Here is a 24,286-nt window from a genome sequence, read left to right as displayed (position 1 = left end):
AAAAAAAAAAAGAAAATTACAATCATCCTTCCATAAATCGTTTTGTACAAAAGGTAGTTTACCCTAGCAAGTAAAATTAGAATTTTGCGTCTCATCCTTGATCTGCTTCTTTTCCTCCCTTTCAATTTCAAACAAACACAATGATATAATAATAATATTAATAAATAAATAAATAAATTTTATTAATGCACTATAACTTTGAGCATGTTCACCTACAGGCTAAAACACTGCTCCTACAGAATAATCAAACTATGCATGATGAGTTTTCTTAATCAATTGTTTCCATCCACTACGTTCTTTGAGGTGTTTCAATATTCTCTGCAAACAGGTTATCTAGTGGACGTCTCAACTTGTTTGGTATCAACTTTCTTTATTTTTTGTTTTTAAAAGTAAAATCAATGGTAAAATTAATTCAACTGAATATATCTATTTTTGGTTTTACTTTATATTTTTAAAAAGGATTTTCAGAAAATTAACGATTGACAATATTGAATTTCAACAAAAAAAATATAAAGACAAGAAAATAATTCTAAGTTTTAAGCGTTTGTAAAAGCAATAAAGAGAACCTTTCTCCTAAAATGTTTCTATACATTCAAATACATGATGGTTACATGATTAAGTGCGTTAAATAGGGGGGCAAAAAAAGTATCCATCGTCAATTGGTCCCAAGAATTAACATATAGAGAAAAATCAAGAAATGATTTAGCAAAAAAATTAAAAACCAAAACATTTAAATATCTATACCTTAGGAACTAATAGTATAAAAAAACACTAGTAAAAAAAAATGAAAATCTTTAATTACCACAAAACCCTGAAAAAGAAAACATGTGGATTTCAACACACAAAAAAAAAAAAGAAAAAAAAAAAAGAAAAAGAAAACTTGTGCCAAGTAAATTTTAGATTCATATATACAGTGAACATGAAAAATTGTATTAAAATGAGCCTGAATTAGATTTCTTATTGCTATTCATGGCTCATTCAACAATGCATTTTCTCATGAATTCCCTGTATAAGGAACAACAAGAAAGAAGAAGATGAATAGGATGAGATCTGAAGGCAGAATAAAAAGCAACAAAAGAAAGGACAGGAAATCAGTGGCTGTGATTAAGACAGAAGACTGCAGTTTCAGAGAGTGAGTAGAGAGCATTACTATTTTTTTTTTTCTCTTTTGAAAAGCATTAAATTATTTCATGACGAAGAATCTGAAAGTTTTTTTTGGAAAAAAGTAAAAATTTAATACCAAAAGGCCAAAAAGTTAAGCAAATTGAGTAATGAGAAAGAAAAGGTAGGCAATTCTCTGATAAAATGTATACAGATAAACTGATGCATGTATATATTTGCTCGATCGACCTAATTTCTAGTGATATATAATATATATATATATATATATATATATATTTATAATTCATTACCTCGAAATCTCTGAGAATACAAATGGAGGTTGGACTGAATATTAAATATGAGAGAGAAACATGATGTTTGTATGTATATATAAATACACACATATATACACAGTAAAAGCTAAAGCGGTGATATGGAAGAAGATCCGGAATGAAGATGACACATGTGAATACAAGAAAAGAAAAATAAATGCAGCTTTGCATGTTTGCCGTTATTCGTTTGATTCTACTACTGGGTATTTTATAATTTTCTCGATTGGTAGTAATTTCTTTGGTTTAATTTGACTACCAATTCTAATATTTAATTAGAATTTTTCATTTGATTCCATTCTTTAGTTTTTCCTTTACCATCATTAATTTCCTCTCTCCTAGTATTGATGATTATCAAAAGCTGTAAACTGAGTCTCATAAAATAATGAACATAATCGAATTAAAGCCCCAAAAATGGAGGTGGACCAAGCTATAGCGAAGCTAGTTCAATTACAATTTTCTGGCCAGATTAATCGTTGAACCCTAAATTGCTTTTTCCAAACAAAATAGGGTTTCCAACAATATGATATATAATTGAAAGCTCAAAATCAAAGACTGAATTAGCAGTTGGGCAAAACAAAAAGGAGTTAAAAAAAAATTGCTCATCAGCAACAATGATGACATATAGTATATCCACTGACAATAATAACCCAGAAGAAGTCCAGCTAGCTTAAGATGAAGAAGAGATCCAGAAAAATAAATTAATAGAAACTGCTAATTAACCCAAAGTGATAATAAACTAAAAAATAAATTAAAAAGAAGAAGAAGAAGAAGAAGAAAACCCTAGTTAGATCATTAGTAAAAGTAGTAGTAGAAGTAGTAGTACTGATCATCAATTCACAGTACAAATTTTTCCACGCTCCACCAGTAGTAGTATTTTCTCCTCCTCCAAGTTGGTCATCACCATCCTCATCAATATTACTTGGTGGTAGTAGTAGTAGTAGTATTTGTTGTAGTACTACTCTCCAGCCATATTTTCCATTCAATACTCATCATGTGGTGCAAAGTGCAACAACAAATTGAGCTAGCTAGCTAAGCTAATTGATCAAAATCCATACTATTATTTATATATATATTTTTTTGTTTGGAATTTTTTTGGCGTTAGGGTTTCTTACCGAGGGTATGCTTGTTGTTGTGCATCCACACCTTGAGAACCGGCCTTCTCACCCCGGTCTCCGCGCAGAATTGCTCCACCGCCGCCTCATCGTGCTTCTGGATCCGCCACCCCACGCTCTCCGCAAACGCCAGCATCTTCTCCTTCTGCTCCTGCGTGAACTTCGTCCGAAATCTTTTTTTACTACTCGACCCTCCTCCTCCGCCTCCGCCTCCTCCGCTGCTGCTTGGATTCGACATGTGGTCCTCCCCCTCCTCCCGGCCGCCTCCGCAAACCCCGGGGAGCGCCAGCGGCCGCACGTGGAGGTACCCCGACGGCGGAGGCGGCGACCGGTAGTAACCGCCGGGGAAGTTCTGGTGATGGTGGTGGTGGTAGAGGTAGTTGGGGTGGTCCGAGGCGGCGGCGGCGGCGCCGGGGGAGGAAGAATCGCTGATCTCCTTGCGGTGGAAGTTGCGGTGGCAGTTGCAGGCGGCGCACTTGAGGGCGTCGATGGTGCCCTCCTCGCCCGCCGCCATGAACTCGCAGCAGCCGTCGACGGCGTGTCCGCCGATATTCACGGCGTGGTTCTTCAGGCACTCTCTGTACCTCACCCCACCGGAGTTCTTCCTCGAGTTGCTCGACGCGCCACCACCGCCGCCTCCAACAACCTCGGATTTGTTGATGGTTCTGGCGGCGGCTGCGGCGGAGGAGGAGTCATAGCCTGGCGGTAGGACGGTCGGGATCTCCATTTCCTCATCTGGGTCGTCGTGCTCGTCGAATTCCATTTCCAGTAGTAGATAGCTCAGCTGGCTGCAAGGCTTGCTCTTTCTTCTCTTACTTTTCCTTTTTTGATTTACGTTAAGCTTTTCTCTCTTACCACCTAATGGCAAAGATCTACATGGTTGCTCAGCCAAAACACTTCCACCGCTAATCTTTTTATTTTCCTTTTTCTAATTTCTTTTATCTCTCTCTTTATCTCTCTTTGCCTGTATATATATTACGCTGATGATTTTTATCTAATCAGTTTAATTATGCTTTTGGATTTTTTTTTTTAAATATTTTTTTTTGGTTTTGAAGATAGAAGTCTTTAGAGAGGAGAAGATAAGAGTGGGGAGGAGAGTGTGGTCATCAATTACCCGCCTGCAGAAAAAGAGGTGTCTTACTCTTAGCCTTACTCGATAGGCTTTCGTATGCTTTCCATTTTGTGAAATCTCTGTCTATTCTATTCTCTCTTCTATAACCCTATCCTTACCGTTTAGCTTTTTTTTTTTCATTCAAAAGAGATAAAATGTGTATTTACAGTTTTTTTACTGCTGAATTATTGTGCCTCTAAATCATCTTTTCCTCTCACATCATTCTGACATGGGAATTTTATCATATTCCACTACCTGCTCTCGTTTATTTTTATTTTTATTTTTTTTATCCTTTATATATGTTGATCAGAAAAACCCTTTTGATACGTTTGTCATTTTTGGTAAAAGTAAAGAGAGACTGAAACCACTGCTCAGTAAAAACAGAAACAAGGAAAAGGAATTGCTAGCGCGACTTGTAAATAAATAAATAAAAATCATGTGCTAGGGCACAAAGTCTTTCTACAAAATTTTATTTCTTAAATAGTGGGTCTCTTTTTTTCTTTTTTCTTTTTTTACTTCAAATTAAGTAAAAATTATTAATGCTATAATAAAAAATAGGTATAAGAGTACATTTTCTAGTTATAATTTTAATTATCGTACCAGTTCAGTAAGTAGATAATAAATGCAATAATCGTAATACCATACCAGGTGGCAAAACGTAGTGATTAGCATGATGGGATAAGATAACCTCGATATATAGTACATCTTCACATAGGAACAACCCAACATGTTCAGGACCCACATATTGTTGGACCCATAAATCAGTGAAATTTACTATAATAGAGCACTTATAAATATTTTGGAGAGAAAATTATCCTACTGTAGGGTATTTATATAGGCAGTATATGTTTTTAAATGTTAAAATTGATCAAAATCGAATTAAAATGAAAAATATACGTTGGAGTGGATACCATAGAATTCAAAAGGATTATACACACACGCATAACAGTTTTTATTCATACTGATCCGGTAATATCTTTTTTTGTTTGAAATTAATTTCAAATTAACAAATCAACAATATCGTGATTAATTTAGTGTCTTCTTAAGATGATTAAAAACGTATAATGATATTCATTATTATGTTGAATAGGTTGTTAGCATGGATAAAACTTAGAATACTTCTAATCAATCTTCATCTTACCCAATTGAAAGAAGAAAAAGTTTAAATTTAGTTTGTATCTTTTCCATTCAGGAGCAAATTGAACAAAATTGACTTAGTGTGGTCCACAAGTGAAAACTTTTTATTTCATTCGAAATAGAAAAACTTAGTATTTCAATATTAAAGCGATAAATATGAATTGTTTTTTATACAATGGCTCCCTCAAACTCAATTCTCATCCTACAGTACCATTTGATGTTCGAATATCCAATGGTCATTTACAAAAAGATAAGAGCCTATTTGTTAAACTAGTTCAAGTGGGTTGAACAGTGTTTGCCAAAGCTTTTTAAAGTTTTGGTTCAAACTATCAATTCGATGTTTTGAACCATTTTTTTTTTTTTTTTGGTATAAATCTGAGTTTATATCCTCACTTCTTTTTAAGTGATTTGAACCAAAACTTGAACCATTTTTTTCAAACCTTCTATTTCAAAATAAAAAGATTCAAATCATCAAATTTTGAACATGTTTACTAAACGGGTCTTGAATCAGCTTAGATTAAATTACAATATTACAATACTGTGTTTGAAGACATATATAATTTAACAGTAACTCCACACCTGATTGCATTGTAAGGTGTATGCTCAAAAAATTTCAACAAAAAAGTTAAGAATGACAATAATAAAAAAATAAAAAATAAAAAGTAGTGAAGATGGAATAGTTTATAGGATATTGGACAAAAAAGGGGGAGGAGTAGTGGCAAGTTGGATGCCTCATAAAATGGAAGCATGGAGCAAAATAGTCCAAGTTGGGGGAGAAAGACATGAAATAAATGAAAGAAAGTAAACTTAGGACTGGACGAGTCGACACTCGACAGGGAATAATAGGATTAATGCCACAATCGGGAAAAAAAATTTGAGATTATTTGTCGGCATCTGCGGGAACTAGTAGGCAGTAGCTTAATTCCATACAAATTACAAAAGCCCTTCATCTCCGACATAATGTGACGTTCTCGACCGCCAAACATTTAAAACCCCCACCCCCCCAAAAGCCTCTTTTTTATATGTATATATTCTCTCTTTTTCTATTGGACTTTGATCTCCTGAAGGCACCTCCACATAGGGTTTACGGTGAGCTCTCTCTCCCCATGCACTCCCATATATGTTAAATGTTTATTGAAGTCTAACTAGGAAAAGTACGTCCACTTTAATTAATTTCTCTATAAAGAAAGGAGAAACATGTTGACAATCATTTTGTTTTAAAATTGCAATATATTTGTCACACCCCCAAACTGGGGTTAGTGACGTGGAGGCTTGTTTAGAAATTTAAACCTGTTTAAGAGAGTGATTAGTAAATATTTTAATTCCTTTCAAATCCAAAACGTCCAGGTATTTCCAAACGAGCCCCCTTTTCATTCAGGAGAAATTCAATTTCAAGAAAGGTGGTGGAATTTCCAACCAAACCAGTTTAAAACCACGTCCCTGGTATCAAGTCAGGAATTTCGACAGGTGTTTAGCATACATGAATATAAACAAAAGTAAGTGTGACATCAACCACAGTCTAGTAATATTTAAGTTTACAATCCATAATCTTTTATACATGCCTTAAAATAAAAGATAAAAGGAAAGATAACTCTTCACTTTCCAAGGTCAAGTCCACGTCACCGGTAGTAGCTACCTACTCCGCACTACTCCTCGCGTCGCCTGGAGGGGTTTAATACATTTAAAAACAGGGAAAGGTGAGCGAAATGCTCAGTAGGATATAATTTTATAAAGCATTTAAAATAATGGTACTCACGGTCCGAAGATATATACCCGGGACCGATCATCCCTTTTTAGAAAAGGAAATACTCACAGTAGAAAATATCTGTATAATGAAAGTGTGCAGCTCATCATACCATTAAACAAGAAGCGGTAAAAATGTCAGTCTATGAAAAGTGTAGAGCCATAATTCCACTAAACAAGAAGTGGATCCGTACGGGTTTCGGGACCTGCCCCCAAGGATGCGATTCCCACATCCCGATCTCTGAGGCCACCATGCATTGTATCATTCCTTAAGATAATTCATTTTAAGAAATAATACCCTTTGAAACCTCATTTCCAAAATCATTGGAAAACTTAATAGCATTCTCATGCTATTTCTTTAAAATCATTTTCTTTAAACATGTTTTGTTCTAAAACATTTTCATTGGCCAAAATCATTTAAAGTAAGGCTAACAAGGATATGAACAAGAATATCCTACCTTTTGGATATCAAACCTGTGGCTGTCTTCACGTAGCCCTAGCTCCGCTTGCCTTTGAAGCTCCAATTCGAATCGTGCCACTATCTTTTCCATCAAAATCAACAATTTAGAGTTTGACCCTTCTCATCAAACATTCTCGTTTAATTAGATGCAATTGTATCATATTAGCATGCTATAGTTCAAAATCAATGTTCATAAACAATTCTTAATTCAAATTATGATTCTTTGTAGATAGAGATTCATTCCGGAGAATCGAATGGAAAATAAGGATTCATGTGGCTAATCCACTCATTTTTGAGTTCTCAAATGAGGTTAGGTCAATCCCACATCAAGTTCGGGGTCAAAACAGGGTTTTCTAGGCTGTTTAGGGTCGGTTTCAGTGGGAACCGGTCGACCGGTGACAGAGGAGTGTAACTCCACCGGTCAGCTGGTGGAGAGGTGACCGGTCGACCGAATCGGTCGACCTATGGAAGGGTGACCGGTCGACCGGACCGGTCAACCGGTGGGGAAGAATTTCCAGGGCCACCAATGGCTGATTCGCGAGGAACAAAGCCAAAACCTGTAATTTTGGGTCCGATTTTGACATATTCTCAAGGAAAATGTATAGATCCAGTTTCAAATCAACAAATAGGGTCCAAAGAATCAAAAGCCCCCAATTTTTCATCAAGGTTTCACCAAATCCCATTCGGATTCCATTTAAAAACAAAATTTAAACCAAAAATCACCAAACTCGACTAAAATGAGTTTCACAAAGCTAAATCCGAAAATCTAAAGTAAGTTTCAAAGAGTTTTATCTTGATCCAAACTTTGATGTTGAAAACCTCTTAGAAACCTCCGTTTTTGGTTTAAATCCGGCCCTTGAGAAAGAAAACTTTGAGAGAGAGGGAGAGATGAACGGGAGAAGGAGAGAGAGCTCAGGAGATTGAGAGAGGGAAGAGAGAGAGTGTCGAGACAGAGAGAGTAACGTGAGGAAGGGAAAGGAAAAAAAAAGGAAAAAAGGAAAAGGAAAAAGAAAAGGAGAAATAGAAGGAAAAGAAAATTATGAAAAATAAATAAAATAAATAGGGGGTGAAACTGCAAATACTAAAAATAAATTTAAAAGCTCATGATTAATTAAGAAATCAATTTAGGCACACTAATAAACTATAATTGTCATAATTAAACAAGTTTAATTCTGGAGGGCGTTATAATATTCTATTTTCCTGACTTTGATTTTCCGTTTATTAAAACTAAACACCTAAGTGGAGCTGATTTTTGTTGAAACTCCTCGCCTTATAAGCCATAAAAAAATGAAGAAGAAGAAGAAGAAAAGGTTAATTAACTTAATCTCAAGACATGTAGATTTTCCTGAACGAAATACTTGGTACATGACGTATGTACATATATTTATTTTTTTATATATATACACACGTGTGTGTGGAGACATCTTTATGCACAAGAAAATAATAATTATCGTTGGATGTGGATTATTAATTACAAATGATTCATTCACAAGTTATTAATAACAATTAATTGTGGGAGATGGATTATTTATTCTTGCTCTGGAAAGAGAGTTCTATTGATTATTGTATTAATTATCGTTAACAATATATGACGTCAAGTAGTCGAGGGGTTGACTAACAACATATGAATGCAAAAAACTTCTTTAAAGCATATTGTACTTCCGGTATCCTTATCTAAATATGAATATTAGCTTAATAAAACATGAGTTTCTGACTCTCCCCTGTCGTAGAGTAATTCTGAATTAGTGATTTTTGTTTAGTTTTTCCCAAGTTTCTAAAAGAAATTTTGTAACGCTATAAATTCTGTATTGCATTCTTTGTTTATTCTTCATGACTGTAAGCAGAGATTAATGATAAGGATATTCTGAGTTTCACTACTTAACTACTTAATAATATGGTTTCTACGATCTACCCTTAGAAAAAATAAAATAAAATAAAAATTTATACGATCTGACCATGTGACACATGTTTCATGTGATAGGTAGGATTGAAGAGGTAACATGTAATGTTATAGGATAAAACGCCGAATCCTAAATAAGATTTTGGATGAGATCCATACGCCTTAAATGAAAACACTAAATGATTAAGGACAGCTCAGCTTTAGGAGCCACGTCAGCAGGCAACTCTCCTAGGGGTCGATCACTAAAACGAAATGCCAAACGTAAGCATGAGGTCGACCGTACCCGCAAGCAAAGGTGAAGAATATTCTGTGAACGTTTATGAAGTCGAGGCTACGCAAGAGATGATGTCAGCAAGATTTGTTATTTGTAATTAAAATATATGAGGTTTAAATAAGTAAACCGTTCTAATTAATTGTAATCTCTATCTTTTGAGAAACTATCCCAAAAGTAAGAAAATCTATAAGTCTCATTTTGGACATTAGTGCGTGTATTCTCTTCCAAAGTAGTGAATTTGTTGTCCTCCCCGCAGTGAACATAGCTCTCAAATCGATAGTGAACGACTATAATTCTTACATGTTCTTGCTATTTAATTGTTTTTAATTACGCTTTTGTTCATTTAATTCACGTTAACCGTAAAGAAATTCGTTATTATTCTATTGGTGAATTTTCACTGTCAAGTAACATGTAAAATTAAGATGCGATTTGGACGTTCATGTGACACCACAATTTATACACACGATAAATACATGGAATTGGCCCGTAAAAAAAAAAAAGAATGATATTGTTAAATCTCCAAAGTTAAATTGCTCGAGATAAGTTGAAAATTCTTAATTAAAGAGGTGGACAGATGGAGTACTATGAACTGCATGAAAGAATACTGAAATAAAGTTGGAGTAGATCTATAATTCTCTCACTAGCTGGCTTAAGGCAGCTGTCTCCTGTTCTTCTCAATTATAGGATAGGGTTCACACTCTTACTCAGAGGACTTGAGGTCCCATTTGTTCAAACTTATTTATTTAATGCAAACCGCGTTGCAAGTGCGGATTGAGAATGCTAGGTTGAAAAAATATGAATATTAGCTTAATAAAACATGAGTTTCTGACTCTCCCCTGTCGTAGAGTAATTCTGAATTAGTGATTTTTGTTTAGTTTTTCCCAAGTTTCTAAAAGAAATTTTGTAACGCTATAAATTCTGTATTGCATTCTTTGTTTATTCTTCATGACTGTAAGCAGAGATTAATGATAAGGATATTCTGAGTTTCACTACTTAACTACTTAATAATATGGTTTCTACGATCTACCCTTAGAAAAAATAAAATAAAATAAAAATTTATACGATCTGACCATGTGACACATGTTTCATGTGATAGGTAGGATTGAAGAGGTAACATGTAATGTTATAGGATAAAACGCCGAATCCTAAATAAGATTTTGGATGAGATCCATACGCCTTAAATGAAAACACTAAATGATTAAGGACAGCTCAGCTTTAGGAGCCACGTCAGCAGGCAACTCTCCTAGGGGTCGATCACTAAAACGAAATGCCAAACGTAAGCATGAGGTCGACCGTACCCGCAAGCAAAGGTGAAGAATATTCTGTGAACGTTTATGAAGTCGAGGCTACGCAAGAGATGATGTCAGCAAGATTTGTTATTTGTAATTAAAATATATGAGGTTTAAATAAGTAAACCGTTCTAATTAATTGTAATCTCTATCTTTTGAGAAACTATCCCAAAAGTAAGAAAATCTATAAGTCTCATTTTGGACATTAGTGCGTGTATTCTCTTCCAAAGTAGTGAATTTGTTGTCCTCCCCGCAGTGAACATAGCTCTCAAATCGATAGTGAACGACTATAATTCTTACATGTTCTTGCTATTTAATTGTTTTTAATTACGCTTTTGTTCATTTAATTCACGTTAACCGTAAAGAAATTCGTTATTATTCTATTGGTGAATTTTCACTGTCAAGTAACATGTAAAATTAAGATGCGATTTGGACGTTCATGTGACACCACAATTTATACACACGATAAATACATGGAATTGGCCCGTAAAAAAAAAAAAGAATGATATTGTTAAATCTCCAAAGTTAAATTGCTCGAGATAAGTTGAAAATTCTTAATTAAAGAGGTGGACAGATGGAGTACTATGAACTGCATGAAAGAATACCGAAATAAAGTTGGAGTAGATCTATAATTCTCTCACTAGCTGGCTTAAGGCAGCTGTCTCCTGTTCTTCTCAATTATAGGATAGGGTTCACACTCTTACTCAGAGGACTTGAGGTCCCATTTGTTCAAACTTATTTATTTAATGCAAACCGCGTTGCAAGTGCGGATTGAGAATGCTAGGTTGAAATTAGATGATTTGAATTAGAATTAAAATTTTCTAAAAAAAAAAAAAAAAAACAGTTATTGTTGTAGAATTTTTTAATTTTAAAAATTTTATAAGAAAAAAAAAAAAGCTGTTTAGATTTAAATTAGTGTAGTTTGAACTCATCTTTTAAACATATCCGAATTTTGGGTTATGAATTTTGCCAGTGATAGATCATATATATGAGAACCTCGTGTAGTTGTCAACAACAACAAAAACACATGATAAAAATCAATTAATGGTGAATGCTAGGTAGAGAGTAGCAGAGGGTAGACCTAGATGACCCAAAATTCTCTTCTTCTTTTTTTTTTTTTTTTTTTTTTTTTTTTTTTTTTTTTTTTTTTGACCAATTGAGCAAGAAAATATAGGGGAGAAGTTAGACTCCTTGGGTCTTGGAAGGATGAAAAGACAAACTCCAAACTCTCAACACCCAAAAGTTAACTAACAATGATAAAGCAAGGGAATTTCTTCAGTGGGTGTAGAGGGTAGATTAATATGAAAAAGTACCTGCCTATGCTGAATATTTTGAACCTAAATCGAATTTTTATTTGTAATACCAATAGTTCAAAATAATCAATACTATAAATAGATGTATTCTATTTTAAAGGTCTCTTAAACAGTAATGAAATTACTATTCAGCATGTAACAATTATGATGCTTGGCACTGTAACGTACTGTCTCTCACCAGCTTTATAATTTATTTTGGGAAAATCTTATTGTAAAGCACATTGCTTTGTTCTATCGATACAGTAAAAGCTTTTAGCTATTTGAATAAATTAATTTTAACAATCTGATGTACGGGTACGAGCGGTTTTGTCACAGCTAGCGTAATATTTTCAATATAAATCGAATCGTTAAATACAATGAGATGGTTTATAAAAACTTATTCTATATATAGTAGGATACTATAAAAATATCCTTAACACTAACACACTAACAAGAGTACTAGAAATAAAATTTACGAAGTACTAACTAGAGTGACGGTGTAATGTTAAAGAATATAAACATTTAAGTTTTGAAAAAATTCTTAAAAAAATAGAGTTTTTTTTTTTTTTTTTACTATGATATGAAATGATACTTTAGCAATTTTATTTTTAATCTTGAGATTACATTATAATCATATTAAAAAAAAAAATAGTAGATCGGACAATGTAAAACTGCAAAACACCAATATGGTATTTTTTTTTAATACAGTAGAATGAAATTAGATAATGGAAAAAGAGAAGGGCATTGGCAGGAGAGAATGATAATTGGTGGCATCATGTCCACACAATGGTAGCGTCATTTGGGATTCCCCACCCCACAATGCCTGGCTGGGCAAATCTGACGCATATCACTCACACCGTACGCCTGTCACTCTCATGTCAGCTGGCGGGGAACCGCGTTAGAGTGAGAAACCCCTTTGCTCTTTAGAGAGAGAGAGAGAGAAGAAATCAAACTCATGAAAGTGTTCCGATCAAAGGACACACCCTCACAAATATGTACTCCGTAGTATTAGTGTATATCCATCTGTGCTTTTCTACGCATACATGTACGCGTACGTATTTTTTCTCAAGTACCATCTATAACTCGTCACCCTCCAGAATTACCCACAAACTAAAACTAATTACAAGTACACTACGCGTTTAATGATCCGTACCCTTGTTTTTATCCATACCGTTATGCGTTTTAACCGTTTGAATTTTTCTTAAATATGACAGTGGTGTTATTATTAAACCCTGTACCATATCAGCCAAAACTCGAAAGTTACCCTAAAGTGTGAATATCGCTGTTCACACAGATTAAACAATGTTATTGAGCACTAATTTCAGTATTCAAAATAGTACTTAACTAACCAGTTATAACACATTATTTATAAAATTTATTTTAGCTTTGTTAATTCTGTGAATTCAAATTATATGGTAAGCATAATTTGTTAGATGTCATTTAAGATACACAAAATAATTTAAATTTAAACTTATTTTAGCTTTGTTAATTTCGTGAATTCAAATTATTTTAAACCGTTGAGTTTGAATTTATATGTAGGTTTTTTATAGTTTGAACTAATGTTTTGTAGTGTAAAATTAAAATAGAGAATAAGAGATTACATCAGAAAATAAAGTTTGAACTTGTATTTAGTTAGTGTAAGAATTATGAGTAAACCAAAAGGCAAATAAATTCAAATTCATGAGAATTTAAGTCCTTGAAAACTCAAAATTTTTGGCCATGTTTAGAATTTATCTTGTTTTTATTTTTTACGTTTTTTAAGAAAAAAAAATGAAAACATTTCTAAAACGGCGTTTGATACAATAAAGACAAAAAACTAAAATAAAATGATTTTTTGGTTTAGTGTAAAATGAGAGAGAAATAAAAAATGAGTTTTAGTCGTTTTTCATTTTTTATTTTCATTTTATCATCTTTCGAGCAGAGAGAAAGAGAGAGACATTAATGAGTTTTTTTTATACTGAAAATAATCTCTTAATAAAATTATCAAACGCACTCTCAAAAATGATTTTTGTCTGAGATTAAAAATATTTTCATTTTCATTTTCATTTTCATATAAAAAATAAAATTATTTTGAAACGAGTTTTAAACCCACCCTGGTTCCCAAGAATTTTCAACCGAAGTAAAGTTTAAAACCTTAACAACCAAACATGAATTTAAAATCAAATACTGAGTTTAAACCCACTTGAACCCACAAAGCAAACGGCCATTTATAATCATATTTGCATATTGTCCAAATTTCATAAGGTGTGTATGGCTGGTACCAAGTATTCAGTGGATTAGTTATCTAGAATTTTTGAGTAATATGATCTTTTACTAAGTTGAATTTTTTTTTTTTTTTTTTTTTTTTTTTTTTTTTTTTTTTTGGTTTTGAGGTTGTGTGAGTGGTTGCGTGAGTGGGAGAAAAAGAGAGGGAGAGGAGAGACAGAGACAGTGACAAGACGAGAAAAGAAGTGGGAGGGTGGAGGGGAGGGGTTCTGACCTTGATTTCCATTGCCATGCTTTTGTGGCAGCCTTTTTTCAAAATTTTTCTTCTTTAATGCAAAGATTGTAACCCCATTATAAGATATCATAACATTAAACACTTGCCCAGTACCCACACACACACACTCACACCCCCCCTCGCTCTCTCTTTCTCTCTCTCTCTCTCTCTCTCTCTCTCTCTCTCTCTCTCTCTCTCTCACTTACTTCCTGCCTGTCTGCCTTTCCTGTCACCCCCTCGGGCCTTTTCCTGTGCCTGGGTCCACCCTCTCATTGTTGGTTTTTCTTTTCCTCCGCATTTTGAATGTTACATCAAAACTTACGTTACGTTATGATCAGTTGGTTATGCTAATGAGCAAACTAACAACTAAATTTATTCTTAAGCTTCCCGAATCATCTTCTACAACTAAAAGCCAAACAGTCTATGTCCTCAGGCTCCCCCAACCCAGCGACTAATTGGCAATTTATTGAGGCCACCGATTGATGGAATGTAAAGGAATTTGATTCATATTCCGTCAACAACTAACATTTAGGAAGTTTAAGAACCCATTTAGTTCGTTGATTCGAGTTGAGATGTGATTTATTTGAATTTTTTATTGTAGTAAAAAAATTTAATGTGACTATCTCTAATAGCATTTTACTGTAACAAAACTCAAATTCTCAACTCAAATCAGTACCTCAACCTAAGTCATATTAGACAGACCAATGAGTGAGATATTTTCAACCACTTCAGCGACAACAAATATCGAACCAGAAATGCTAAATGAGAGAGCCATATAATAGATATTTCTTCATCGTATGCCACCGCAAAAAGCCAACCTTGTTTGATTAATGGGCTTCTTAGGGACAGTAGCAATGTCCTTTGAAAATATACAATGGAACTTATTTAGCTCCGTTTAGTTCGTTAGTTTGAATTTTATTCATTTGAATTTTTTAATTTGAACAAAAAATTTTAAACTGTGTAGTTTAAATTATAATTTAAATTAACGTTTAAATGTGCAGTTAAAATTTTAATTTAAATAGAAAATAAAATTTGAATTATGTTTAATAGGTGTAAAAAGCAAAGAGAGTGAACATCTTTTTACTGTTTAAAAATGGTTTGAACGGTTGAATTTAAGGGGGGAGCCAAATTCTAGGTTGGATTGTTTAACTCAATTTGAACGGGGAATATAATTCAAACTATATGTTTACCAAACATTAATTCAAGCTGTACTCACTATTCAAACTGAGTTGAACTGAATTAAACCAGTAAAATAAATAAGAGTTTAAATTCTACCAGTTTGCGCCTTTAAATGTTAAGACAAAATATCTGCTATCCGGCTACTAGGTTTGGATGAGCTTTAACTTTGGATGGGTTTTGTTCAACGTTCAGACTAGCTATAGGCTTGGCCAATTAAATTTTTGAAAGTAAGTGTAAAATTTTGTCCAACACAAAATGAGCATCCTGGTAAACCTTATTGAGCAAACACTTGGGCAAGAACGTGTTGTGCCAAAACGTCAAATCAACACGTCAAATTAAACAGATTTAAGACAAAATATGAATAACATAAAAATCTAAAAGACACAAGGATTTAACGTGATTCAAGTTTTGGCTCACGTCTAAGAACATAAACGATGAAGAAATTCTACTATAACCAAAAGAAAATTATAAAAGCCTATAAAAAATCTCTCACCACCTAAAACCCTAACTGTCAAAGAAATAATTCTATGATCAAATATTCCTACACTAAAATAAAAGAGAGAAAACTGTGTATCATCACTCTTGCGGCTGCTACTATGCGGCTCTATATCTTCTCTCATGTCCGTAAGCATATTTATATACTCTTCCAAAACTTAGACGGCAAGCTAAGTTAATGAGAGGCTTCACAAAACAAAGCAACAACACCTAATGCCAATGGGAGAGACATGGGCCTTGGGCCCAAATAAAAAACAAAGCTTCATGGGCTTAATTAAAGCCACGAACCCAACAGAACGTAAATAAGAACACTTTGATTATAATTACCAAGAACTCTAAAAAAAAAAAGTAAAATGTCGACACGTGTGAGCCGAGCACATGCTGTCAAATTAGTACCCTCCAACATGTGCCATCACATTTTCTTTTTCTACATTTTTTGCACTTTTTGAATTGTATGCCCCTTTATTTTCCTTCGAAATTGGGCTCAGATTTAGTAGAACAATGTCTCCCTTCTCTTAAAGGAGCGAAAATAGGCCTATACCCATCTTGCATCATTGAGCGCAGTTTCACGGCCATTCAGTAGCTACGATAATATGTTTGTTCTTGGGCTTAATATTTTTAAGAGTTGGAAACTTTTAACAGAAACTAATTACATCTTGTGTTCGATATTAAGTGTGCATTTTCGGTTTTCTGTTTGCAGAACCTCCCATGTGTTTTGACTCCGCGTTTCATTCGAATTCATTGGTGGTTTCGGTTAATGTTTAAGATCGAGTTTCCTTATATTTTAAGGTCATTTGTGTCGGTATTAGTGGTTGTACTCATTGGATTTGCAATGCGATTTATCTTTCAGAAAAGTTAATTAGTTCACTTTGCTACAGTCAGGCGTTGCACTTATTAGATTCAGCTAAGCTAGGTAGATTATTTTTTATTTTTTTTATTTTTCGAAAAGACGGTGAAAACAAGTACTGGATTTATCTGTTTATGAAATATCATAACTATAATTTAGTTACCCTTTTTTTCTCGCTTTTTATCAAATGTAAGAAGAGCATCATCAAGAAGTTAGACGATGATATGGATAAAAAAGAAGATAGATCATATATAGATATATTTATATGAAAGTTGAAACTCTTGTAGTTTGAGTTAATTTAAATTATCGAAGTGTATTTGTCAGCATTACTTTCTTCAGCTAAGAATGAGCTTTTATCAGTGGGTGACCCACGGATACTCACCTCAAATAAGGCAGGTATGGGGATCATTAAGAGGACGTTTAATTCATGGATTTAAAATTATTTTCGGTTTACGTGTATTTTTTATGAGAGAACATTATAGCGAGCCACGAATTATGATCTGAACCATGACACAGATCCTTGCTCCAAACGCACCCTTAATGGAGATGGGACAGGTATAAGAGTTTATATTTTCTCCCAAAACAGAGACAGATGGAACGAGGAAAATACTCCCACCTAACCCCTACCCCAAAATACAAATATATTAAAAATATTTTTAATGTAAATATATATTATATATTTTAATAGTACTTAAAAAATATAGGTTTAAAAAAGTTTAAAAGTATATTGCTTATTTAAGGGACGTTTGTTTCCTATATTTGTCCCTGATTTTGAATCATGATTCATGATTCTCTACAGTGTTTTCTCTCACAAAAAATACACGTAAAACGAGAATGATTCTGAATCATGATTCTGAATATATAAACTAAACATCCTCTTAGTATTGAATTAAATTGAATCTGAAATATTTATTTTCTTTCATTTCTTGCTAAAGGCTTCAAGTTTTGTGAACTATGATGTGTAAGAAGAATAAGCGAAAAATGAAGTTGGCATGAAAGAGATAAACAAATTAGAACAATAATGTTCTTCATCATTTTTAATGTTTTACTTTTGGAACTTTTAATTTAATATTTAGGTCTTGGATTGAATTTTTAGAATTTGGTTTCATACGGTTTTTTAGAGATTGGATTTACTTTTAAAACAATATATTAATGTTATGTCGAATTTTATATTTAATTTGAGATTAATTCATCATCATAATAAGTTCAACTACTATAGTACACTGGCATATTCTTACCGCACTGAAGCCAAATCTTTAACGACAACTACAATAATAAAAGTGGCCATAATCATACTGAAATAATTATTATATTTGATCGTTATATGGGCGTAATTACACTTTTTTTTTTTTTAATGTTAAAAGAGGGCACGGCTGAAATTCTATAAAATCTTTTGGTACCTATGTTGAATTTTAAAATCTCGGTGGGGAAGAACACGTGTCCTCATTAAGCATATGTGGCTTCCCCATTGTATCATTTTTATGTAGAAGAAAATAATAAATAATTTTATTCAAGCCGTTCTACAAGCGCAATTATGTAGTATGCACTTATCTATTTTGAAGTACAAGTCCAAGAAATGTGCAGTAGTTTAACATCAAAGAAATCTTATTAAAAAAGCAAAACAAGTGAGCGCTTAAGATTTGAAATAGAGAGAATTTTGAGGAACGTCACTCGGATTTCGTCATTCCAATCGAAGTTTTGGCACAATAATGATCGGTCAAAAGGTCAATTAAATAAAGTTCCTTCTCATGCCAATTACAACGGTAATATAGTCAATTACCATTGGTAATTTATCAGATGCCGTCTAAACCAACAAATGCCAGTTAGGAGATGGTCATTGGAGACTAAACTGATAGATTATCACTAATAATCTATATGATTATTTTACCATTTCAACATAGGGAAAAGGAGACGGCTTCGATTGCATGGGTCTTGATTTTTACCTATTGTTCTTAATTAATACTCTTTTAATCAAATATTACATCAGATAAAAGGGTTCTAATAAAAAATAAGAGATAAAAATCTAGACTCATGCATTTAAAGTATAATGCAGTAAGTTTCTCTTTCAACAAAAGTGGTTGGTCGGCCATCCTGGTTCTAATTGCCGGAGAGTAATCTTATAGATGATCACTCATAATCTTCGAGATTATTTCACTTTGTAATTGAAATAAGAACGTGCAGTTCGTGGCATATTACCTAATTTTCTAAAGGGAAAATAGACAAATACCCCTTAAAATATATGAATCTGGATTTTTATCTCTTACTTTTAGTTAATATCATTTTTAGTTAACTAATTATATTAGTTAAAAATGTATTAACCAATAGTAAGTTCGCAATTTTCTCTTTTTTAAAGGACCATAGTTAATTGGATCATGAAAATCAAGGACCAAGACAATGAAGGCCCAAATTTTGATCATAAAGACACCTCCGATCCTGAAAGCAAAGACCTAAAATCTGATTACTGTGATAGTGTTCAGTCTCACGATGCTCAAGTCTAGCAGAAAGAAATGCCAGTGTAACATGACCGGTAACCAATACTTTATAATTCTCCCTAAATTAACGAACAAGATTAAGTTTTAGGCTATATTTACTATTTATCACAAAGAGAGACCATAAAAAAGATGGATACAAACATAACTAAGCACCTCAATATAAATAAACGCGCATCGCATAATCTATTCTCTCCCTCCATTTTCAGTTTGCCACAGAGAGTTTTAGCCAATATTATATTTTATAAGATATAAGATAGTTTCAAGATTTAAAAAAAAAAAAAAAAAAAAAAAGCAGCACTAGATAAATCCAATTAAGAACCCAAATGTGATTTTTTTTTTATTTGATCTTTTAATCGTTTGTTTATTTAATTGTGAGAGGATGACCCAAAAATTGCCCTTGAAAAATTATCACGAGTGGATGCGATAAATGCAGTTGGTGTTATTTGCTGCCGACGTCGAATTTCTCAAGCTTGCTAAGGGAATTTGCTAGCCCACCATTTGACTAACTTGTTCACAATCTAGTGATCTTTTTGGTTAAAAGTTTCGCTTTTTTTTTTTTTTTTTTTAATTGGCTCTTTTATATTTGTTTTGGTACTGCAATTCAGTAATAAAGTTAATTTTATCTCTATTAAAAAAAATATTCCTCCAGAATGCAAATGTATCAGGATCTCTTTTTCATGTGTATGATATCTTAGAAGACGTTTGGTTCATGGATTAAAATTATAAGATTAAAATTATTTTTAATTTATGTGTATTTTTTATGAAAAAAAATACTGTAACGAATTATGAACCATAATTCAAATCATGATATGAATCCTCTAACCAAACGTCCTCTTAACAAGAGATGAGAAAAACACACGTCATCATAAATTCTTCTTCTCTTGCGCAAGACATTCATTCTTAAACAGGGAAACCAGTAATCAGCAATCACATCTGGCTTATAAGCTGGATCTTCACATGAACAATAAAATCTACAGCTCTTACAGTTATGAATTATAACCATTCCAAATTCCAAATCGATTGGAAAGGAGAGAATAATCATTATTACTATTAAATACAAACCGACAAAAATTACCCACGAGAAGATGTCACTGCATTTAATGTTTTGGTTTTCATCCCCACCGCCGTGCCAGGCTTGACACCGACCTCTGTGTTATGGGCCATCAACCGTTTTCCTTCTCTAGCAAAATAATTTGAACAATTTTTCTGAATATATACAAAAATATTTATTACCCACGAATTTGGGTGTACTGGATCTTTGGAGAACATATTTTATCTATTATATATGTTTATATATGTATAAATACATGACCAGATCTTTGTAGAATCGGCCTGAATTTGGCGAACCAAATAGCTTGCTCATATGTGGGGAAGGAAATGTATAGATTTCGGCTGCCATGACATTAATTAAATTCCTGTTCATTTTTTAAGTTAATTTAAGTTTTGTTACAGTAAAAAATATTTAAAAATAATCACATTTAATTTTTTTATTACTGTAAAAAACTCACATAAATCATATTTCAACTCAAATGAATGAATTAAATGGCGCAACGTGTTTTTGAACTCACTTGTGTTGTGGACCATCAGTCCATCAGCCATCAGCCATTTTTGTTAGACAACAAAATGATATTTTTACTCTTGGTATGACATTCAATGTAATTTTTTTTTTTATTTTCTAATAAAACTATTACTAAATTTTATACTTATACGAAAAACAATATATTACATTGAAAATAACTATAAAAAAAAACTAGAAAAAAGAAAGAAGGACCGCGTAATTACATTGAAAATCACTATGAATACTTTTGTCTGTAGGCCGTCAACTTCAAATTCTTGTTTTTTAAAACTGAAACATGGAATTTTTATATAAGCTGGTTATTATAAACCGATAACATCATGAAACAGTTATCCATCCTGCATGGGGGGAAAAAAAATCGAACGGGACAAAAGGCCAAAATGTGTCATTTTAGGCCTAATTCTTTGATACATCAGTTTTGATGTTCCCCATCATGAAAAGGGCGATAAAAGGGAAAAAAAAATTAATCAGAAAAAAGAAAAGAGAAAACAATCATAGTTGCTGAAAAAAAAATACATCAGTAGAAATACTGATAAGAAAAGAAAAACGTAGCAAGATCAGTCAAAGAAAAGCATATTCACTTGATCATGCTTGACCGTCTTCAGTACCGTTTATTCCAATTTAATTTGCCAGTATGTACTATACTAGTATAGTTTTATTGGCGTGATAAAAAATGGAACATTGGCTGATTGGCGCATCACACTCCCATCCATATCGTTTATAAGAAATTTGAGAGGCCGGAGCACAAACCAAAACGACCTGATCTAATTTTACTTCAAAATAAATTTAATTTCACTCGTGCTACCATGAGTTTGATGCTGCACTGTCCAGTAACCGAGCCGAAAAGAAAGCACCTTAACCGTTGCATCTCCTGATCAACAGTGGTTTCTATACAAGGAAGTAGTTATTGGGAAACTAACGATTTCTCCAGTATTTTGTCGTCAGATTTGTCGTCTAAACTAATAACCAACTCCGACAAATCAAACTCCGAACGAGACTTAACCACGTCCCTCTCGAACTCCAACACGAACCCTCCTCTCTTGATACTGCTCCGGGACACTCCCACCGACCTCGACTTCCTCAGCCTCACCACCGCCGGCGGCATCTTCACCGCCACTCCCGACGCCACTATCGCCACCGGGATATGCCTCTCCTGTGCTGCACCCACCACCTCTCTATACGACCCTATTGACTTTGACCTCTCCATTTCACCAACACTACTGCTTCTTAATTTCCTGCCCCGCCGGCCGATCTCCGCCGCGGCAGTGACTGCGGTTTTGACATCGCAATCTTCCCGATGACCGCTCAACAGCGGCTCCGTGTTGATTTCCACGCACCTCACGCGCCGCCTCAAGTTGTTCCACATCGGCGGCGCATGAGCGCGTTTGCTGATGAGTTTCAGGGACTCGACGACCTCGCCCATCGTCGGCCGCTTCTCCAACGTAGACCTGACGCACCTCGCGGCAAGCACCGCGAGGTGGCGTGCCACGGCCCGGTCCGGCGGCGGCCCGATTCTGGAGTCGCAGATGTCGGCGTAGTCGCCGCGCTTAATTATGGGCCCGGCCCAGTCCACGATGGAAGGCGGGCTGTAATTCACATCGATCGCGTTTCTTCCGCTGATGATCTCGAGAAGCAAAATCCCGAAGCTGAACACGTCACTCTTAGCGCTTAGATCCCCCGGCGCAAGATAGCCCGGGTCGAGGTACCCTAACGTCCCCGCCGGTGGCGTGCACTTGACGCGAACGTCCTCCACGTGTCCCCTCAGCGCCAATCCGAAGTCCCCGAGCCTCGCGTTCCCGTCCTCGTCGATCAAAACATTCGAAGACTTTATGTCCCGGTGGATCACCGGCGGACTTGCCGCGTGGAGCGCGTGCACCGCCTTCGCTACATGTAACCCGAACCGGACCCTCCGTGTCCATCCCGGAGGCCTCGAACCGGAGTGCAGCAGATCGTACAACGACCCGTTGGGCATGTACTCGACGACGATCAGCTTGTTGTCGTTTGAGTGGGCGCAGAAGCCGATGAGGTTGACGAGCCTCGGGTGGCGGACGCGGGAGAGTATCTCGATCTCGTTGTCGTGGAAGGCCGACGTCGTCGTTTTGGAGTTGTAGATGAGTTTCGTTCTCTTGACGGCGGCGACGAGCTTCCCATCATCGAGGACGGCTTTGTAGACGCTGCCGTGGCTTCCTTTCCCGAGAAAGCTCTCGGCGGAGAAACCGTCCGTGGCGGCGGCGAGCTCTTCGTGAGAAAACTCCCTGATCTTGATTGGCTTGGGTTTGTTCTTTTTCTTTGATTTCCTTTTGACTTTGAGGTCCGGCCAGTTATAGGAGTCGCATGTGGCGATCGCCGACTCGGCATTGCAAGAGAGATAACCCATTAATGGCTACAATAACAGATTCTCAGATACTTCTCGATGAAGAAGAAGATGATACGGTGGTTGTGGTGGTGGAGAAGAAGAAGAAGAAAAAGAAAACGAAAACGAAAACGAAAACCGAGAACGGGAAAAGGAGAAGCCATTAGTATTAGTGCAAAAGGGAAGGTGGCGCTTAAAGTCGCGTGGTAATTGTTTTACAGCTCTTGTCGTTTGAAAAGGGTGGATGAGAAAACTACACCCAAGATCGACTTTGCCAAACTTTCAACCTTCACGTCTTTGTTCCCGAATATTTTATTTCATTTTCTTTATTATGTTTTCATTTTCTGTATTATTTTACTTATTTATTATGCTTTCTTGTATTTATTTAACAAACAACACATGCAAAAGCGTGCAGCTTTGGAGGAGAATTTCTTGGGCTTGGTCATAAAGAGAGTGGGGGCCCATGGGCCATTGTGCATTTGTAGGAGTGGGAGTGGCTTACTTTTCTTTTCCCGCTTCATCCTTATCCCGTTTAATTATTGTATTTAAATATTTGATTTAAGTGTTTTTGACATTAGCATTTAAAACAAGTCATGGCTAATCAATTTTAAACGAGATATTTGTTAATGACCATACTTTTGGCAATTGGGTCCCTTGAAACATTAATTCTTTTGAAGGTTTTTGGTGAAGAAATTAAAATCATCGTGGAAAATTTGACCAAGTGAACAAGAGTGAGTTATGTTCATCCAGTGGGACAGCCATATGCTAGCACATGGTAACTTTCTATGTGACCTTGCAAAATAATAATTGTTGTTATTATTTCGTGCGTGTGTACATCATGACCTAAAAATTTAAAAAAAAAAAAAGGAAATTCATTATACAATAGCTTTACGTGTTGCATGAGTTTTGATTGAGTACAAGAATTGAAATGAAAAGGTTGTGTAATAATACTAGAACGACCACAATAATCTAGCTATTGAAGATTCAAGATTGTCTTGCCTGCTTTTGCTTCGTCTTACAAGGTAAATGATAACTTAAAAGAACCTACTTTTGGAGAGTAATTAGTTGATGATGGGCTGTACTTATTATTATTTATGATTTTTGTTTGGTAAGT

The 24,286-nt window shown here is 34.7% G+C and overlaps 2 protein-coding genes across 2 annotated transcripts; both read right to left on the bottom strand.

The window, feature by feature from the left end:
* Positions 1 to 1,605: 1,605 nt before the first annotated feature.
* Positions 1,606 to 3,512, bottom strand: LOC21408711 (zinc-finger homeodomain protein 2). Its single transcript, XM_010100361.2, has one exon. It carries the CDS (start codon positions 3,306 to 3,308, stop codon positions 2,532 to 2,534), a length of 777 nt encoding a protein of 258 aa, XP_010098663.1. The 5' UTR covers positions 3,309 to 3,512; the 3' UTR covers positions 1,606 to 2,531.
* A 17,852-nt stretch (positions 3,513 to 21,364) lies between these two features.
* On the bottom strand, positions 21,365 to 23,472 carry LOC21408709 (serine/threonine-protein kinase-like protein At1g28390). The gene has a single exon (XM_010100359.2). It carries the CDS (start codon positions 23,194 to 23,196, stop codon positions 21,724 to 21,726), a length of 1,473 nt encoding a protein of 490 aa, XP_010098661.1. The 5' UTR covers positions 23,197 to 23,472; the 3' UTR covers positions 21,365 to 21,723.
* Between the last annotated feature and the right edge of the window lie 814 nt (positions 23,473 to 24,286).

This window comes from Morus notabilis, unplaced genomic scaffold, assembly GCF_000414095.1.
Source record: "Morus notabilis unplaced genomic scaffold, ASM41409v2 Scaffold467, whole genome shotgun sequence".
Lineage (NCBI taxonomy): Eukaryota > Viridiplantae > Streptophyta > Magnoliopsida > Rosales > Moraceae > Morus > Morus notabilis.
Note: the sequence above shows the minus strand (reverse complement) of the source record. Positions and strands in the feature narration are given on the sequence as shown.